The sequence below is a fragment of the Larus michahellis genome, chromosome 2 (genome assembly GCF_964199755.1).
Source record: "Larus michahellis chromosome 2, bLarMic1.1, whole genome shotgun sequence".
NCBI classification, from domain to species: domain Eukaryota; kingdom Metazoa; phylum Chordata; class Aves; order Charadriiformes; family Laridae; genus Larus; species Larus michahellis.
The window spans coordinates 158,433,339-158,438,397 of NC_133897.1; the positions used below are offsets into that span (position 1 = coordinate 158,433,339).

General features: G+C 55.9%; 1 protein-coding gene across 2 annotated transcripts; it reads left to right on the top strand.

The window, feature by feature from the left end:
* The first annotated feature begins 312 nt into the window (after positions 1-312).
* On the top strand, positions 313-4,690 carry MYC (MYC proto-oncogene, bHLH transcription factor). 2 transcript variants are annotated; one of them, XM_074577822.1, is made up of 3 exons: positions 313-914; positions 1,850-2,564; positions 3,549-4,690. In XM_074577822.1, exons 2-3 carry the CDS (start codon positions 1,865-1,867, stop codon positions 4,109-4,111), a joined length of 1,263 nt encoding a protein of 420 aa, XP_074433923.1. In that variant the 5' UTR covers positions 313-914; positions 1,850-1,864; the 3' UTR covers positions 4,112-4,690. The 2 variants fall into 2 exon arrangements, with proteins under 2 accessions (XP_074433923.1, XP_074433924.1); XM_074577823.1 differs by having other exon boundaries at positions 771-2,564.
* Positions 4,691-5,059: the final 369 nt, after the last annotated feature.

The following is a 5,059-nucleotide window of genomic DNA, read 5'->3' on the forward strand; positions in this document are numbered from 1 at the left end:
CCAGCTCGCCCTCGGTGCCGCCGAAGCCTCTTCGAGGAGGGCTAGAGGAGAGGGTGAAGCCCCTTCCCCTCCCGCCGCCATCGGGGGGCATCGCCTCTCCCTGCTGAGAGGCCGGCGGGAGGAGGGGAACGGCGAGGAGCTGCCTTTTAATCCCTACTACTATTTTTTTTTTTTTTTTACTATGTTTACTTCCGACCTCTCCTTGCGCGGCTCGTAGTAAAAAGGAAAAAAAAAAAAAAAAGCCATAGTAAAATAAATAAAAAGGGCCGCGGAGCGCGGCATCGCCTCCCCCCGGCCCTTCCCCCGGAGCAGAAAAGCGCCGGCGCGTATTTCTCCGGAGGGGTGGGGGGATTGAAGTGCGGGGGGTAGGGGGGTTGTCAAAAGAGCGCGTATCAGCGCGGAAGCAGCGCGGCCGCCCCCTCGCGGCGCGCCCTCCCCCGGCCGCGGGAGCGCGGATCCTTGCGCGGCCGCCAAGGGGCGGGCACGGGCAGGGCGGCGGCGCGCAGGGCGGGAGCGCGCAGGGCCCCGCGGAGCTGCCTCCGCCCCCGCGGCCTCTCCCGCCCGCCCCTCGGCGGCGCTTTAAAGGAGGAAAGCAACTAAACTTCTATTGTACCGGACAGAGCGCGCCGCGCAGCCCTGGACCTACAACCGCCGCACGCCGGGAAGGCGGCAGCTCTCCGCTGCTCCCTGGGTTATTATTATTTTTTTTAAAAGAAACCGTGGTGGGAGGAAGAGATCTACATTCTCCCGGCGTTTTGTCCTTTTTTTTTTTTTTCTTTTCTCCGTCCTTTCCGGCTGTTCTTTTTAATTTTACTATAGATATTATATTTTTTTTTTCCTCGTTTTGTTGTTTCCCCGCGCCGCCCGCAATAATTGCCTCGCTACGTTTCGCAGCTGGCGCGTTGGAGAAGCCGGTGAGTTGCGGGGGGCTCTTGCTTTTTTTTTTTCCCCCCCCATCACTTCGATTCCTCTCCCCCTCCTCCTCCTTCTCCCGCGGTTGTGGCGTTTGGACTGACACGGGCTGGTGACACCCGGGCTGCTGGCGGGGCTGCGCTCCGCGGACGTGGATACCGACGGTCCCTCCCGAGGGACGCTCTCCTCTGCCGGGGCACCGGCGCTCCCCATCCTCTTTCTTGCGATCGGATTTTAATTTTCTTTTTAATTTAATTTTTTTTTTTGGGGGGGGGGCGCGGTGTAAGCATTTGCTGCTCCCGCGTATGCGCGGGCAGGCAATGGTTATTGCACGTATTGCTTGTATATATATATGCGTGTGTATATATATACGTATGTATATTTGACAAGATTTGGCAAAGTTTGCCAAGGTCCCCGTGCATGGCCAGCACGCCCAGGTGGGTGGCTGGGGGGCAACCCGGCTCCCAGCTGGAAGCTGCCGGCCGCCCCTTCCCGCCCGGCTCCCGGGAGGCGGGATGGGGATGGCGCTGCGGCCCCGGCAGGGAAGGGGGCTCCGTGCCGGCGCCGTGCCCGGTGTGAGCGGGGCGGGGAGACGAGCCCGGCCGAGCTGCGGCAGCCCCCTCCGGGGGAGCCGCGGGGAGGGTGGTCCGGCAGCCGGCCCCTCGGTACATCAGGTCGCGCTGTCCGGTTGTCCTGCCGAGCTTGGAAGGGAGTGAAGGGAGGTCGTGGATTTTATTTTATCATTATTATAGTATTATTTTCTTTTTAATTCCTAAACGCGACTGCGCTTTCTACCCGCCCGCACGGCGTGGGGAGCCGGGAGGGAGCGCTGCGCGCCGGGGGGGCCGCCGATCCCCGGGGGTGAACTGATCCCCGCGGCGGAGCTCGGCTCGGCTCGGCTCACCCGGACGCCCCCTTTTCCCCCCAACCCTTCCAGGCACCAGCCGCCGCGATGCCGCTCAGCGCCGGCTTCCCCAGCAAGAACTACGATTACGACTACGACTCGGTGCAGCCCTACTTCTACTTCGAGGAGGAGGAGGAGAACTTCTACCTGGCGGCGCAGCAGCGGGGCAGCGAGCTGCAGCCCCCCGCCCCGTCCGAGGACATCTGGAAGAAGTTTGAATTGTTGCCCACGCCGCCCCTCTCCCCCAGCCGCCGCTCCAGCCTGGCCGCCGCCTCCTGCTTCCCCTCCACCGCCGACCAGCTGGAGATAGTGACCGAGCTCCTCGGGGGGGACATGGTCAACCAGAGCTTCATCTGCGACCCGGACGACGAGTCCTTCGTCAAGTCCATCATCATCCAGGACTGCATGTGGAGCGGCTTTTCCGCCGCCGCCAAGCTGGAGAAGGTGGTCTCCGAGAAGCTGGCCTCCTACCAGGCGGCCCGCCGGGAGGTGGGGGGACCCGCCGCCCGCCCCGGCCCGCCGCCCGCCGGGCCCCCGCCGCCGCCGCCCGGCCTCGCCGCCTCCCCCGTCGCCTCCGCCGGCCTCTACCTGCACGACCTGGGGGCCGCCGCCGCCGACTGCATCGACCCCTCGGTGGTCTTCCCCTACCCGCTCAGCGAGCGGGCCCCGCGGGCCGGACCCCCCGGCGCCAGCCCCGCGTCCCTGCTGGGCGACGACACGCCGCCCACCACCAGCAGCAGCGACTCGGGTGAGTGGGACCCACGCGTGATGGTGGTGCTGTGTGTAGGGGGGGGAGGCGTGGAAACCCGCTGGCGGCCCCCCCTTCTCCCCCCTCCCCTCATGGGTTTTTTTTAAATGCCACGTTAGCGAGGCACGGAGAGGCTCCCAGCGAATTTATTTCCTGCAAAACCAGCCCAGTTTTCCCTCCAGGGGTGGAGGGAAGAAAGGAGGGGGGGGGGGCGAAAAAAAAAAAACTAAAGAAGCGAGGGGGGGAGGGAGAAACTTTCATAACGGGGTCAGAGCCGGTCTGGGATGCGGTGTCCCGGTGAAAGTGGCTCCCGGTGCCACCCGTGGGCCGGGAAGGAGTTAACTCCCGCCCGAGAGCCGCGGGGGGAATGCGCCGTCGGGGAGGTGCTAGTGAAAGTGACTGCAGAGGAGTGAATGGGGCTGGGAAAGTTTTAGAAATGCTTCCTTAGGTATTTGACAGCCTGTTCCGCTCCCTCGTAAATTTGGGTTGAACGTGAGTTTCGAGCGCTACAGCCTTCCTTCCCCCGCCCCCCGCCTTGGATTTTCCGCAAATTAGCAGATCAAGAGAGATTCAGAAAATGTCTCTGAATACACATGTGTGTTAAGTAAGCTTTCTTTTGAGGCGTGGCCAAAGCCTTCTAAATCCTTAATTAAGGGCAGCTTGAGTCTGGGAGCTTTATTGCGCTGTACTGCTGACAACCGAGGTTAAACTTTCCTGCTATCTTTTTCATGCGCTCCTCGGAATTACGCAAGATCGTTGCAACTTTTGAAATCAGGGAGACGGGGTTTGGAGCGCGGTCCATGTGTCCTATTGCACTTCCTTAAAGGAAAGGCTCTTGGGGAAAGTGGAGTCCAGCAGCATCAGATGGGTTTAAGAAGGTTTTATCAACCAGTTCCTCGCTGTGCAGCTCAGAGTAACCTTCCCTTATAAATACAGAGTATTTGCGCAGATCAGCTTATGATTTATTTTTTCCCCCTCTTGCAGAAGAAGAACAAGAGGAAGATGAGGAAATTGATGTCGTTACATTAGCCGAAGCGAATGAATGCGAATCCAGCACCGAGTCCAGCACAGACACGTCAGAAGAGCACAGTAAGCCCCACCACAGCCCGCTGGTTCTCAAACGGTGTCACGTCAACATCCATCAGCACAATTACGCCGCTCCTCCCTCCACCAAGGTTGAATACCCAGCTGCAAAAAGGCTAAAGTTGGACAGTGGCAGAGTTCTCAAACAGATCAGCAATAACCGAAAATGCTCGAGTCCCCGCACGTCAGATTCAGAAGAGAACGACAAGAGGCGAACGCACAACGTCTTGGAGCGCCAGAGGAGAAACGAGCTGAAGCTGAGCTTCTTTGCCTTGCGTGACCAGATACCCGAGGTGGCCAACAACGAAAAGGCGCCCAAGGTTGTCATCCTGAAAAAAGCAACGGAGTACGTTCTTTCCATCCAGTCAGACGAACACAGACTGATCGCAGAGAAAGAGCAGTTGAGGCGGAGGAGAGAACAGTTGAAACACAAACTCGAGCAGCTAAGGAACTCTTGTGCATAGAAACTCTTGGGCATCGCTTAGAATCACCCAAACTAGACTGAAACAATGATAAAATATTAGTGTTTCTAATATCACTCATGAACTACACCAGTCCATTGAGTATGGAACTATTGCAACTGCATGCTGTGCGATTTAACTTGAGACTACACAACCTTGGCTGAATCTCCCAAGGGTTTGGCCAGAACCTCAAAACTGCCTCATAATTGATACTTCGGGCATAAGGGATGACGGGACATTCTTCATGCTTGGGGATGAACTCTTCAACTTTTTTTTCTTTTAAGATTTTGTATTTAAGGCATTTTTTTCATATGAGAATCCCAAATAAAGGTTGTCCCCAGATTGCTGTATATTATTGCCATGTAAATATCTTTAATAAAGTCTTTATAGAAAAATGTGCAACATTAATACGCAACAGTTGTGGCAACTGGATTTATACTTGTCTTGAACTTCTGTGCCATAACATTTCACAATTTTGTTTTTTATTTAAATACATTTTTTTCTTTTAAAAATGATTTTTATTTTGTTTTTAGATAAATAAATATTTGCCCAAAATATAATTAGCTAAATACTGTGTAAAGACTTTGCTTTGTCTCCTGCTGTTGTCATTAGATGCTCGTTTCCATGACATCCCTCTCCCTGTCATCGTGGCTGTGACCTGACAGAAGCCAAAGGGGAGTTAGGTGAGAGGAAATTATGATAGTTTTGTAGCTTAGGAGGGAGTTGAGTTTCTTCCTCTCCCCTGTCCCCCCGCCCTTGTGTTAATTCAAGTAGATAAAATCGTTGGTCTAATGTGCTTGGTTAGTTCAACCAGTGTTGCCACCATGAAGGTGGGTGGTAGCAATGTCTGTCTTGGCCACGGTCATCTGCCTGCTGGAAGTAAAGTTGAGGTGATGTATTTTTACACCAGTCACCCCAGCGTGTGGGCTCTGCGTTCCTTCCAAATACGTA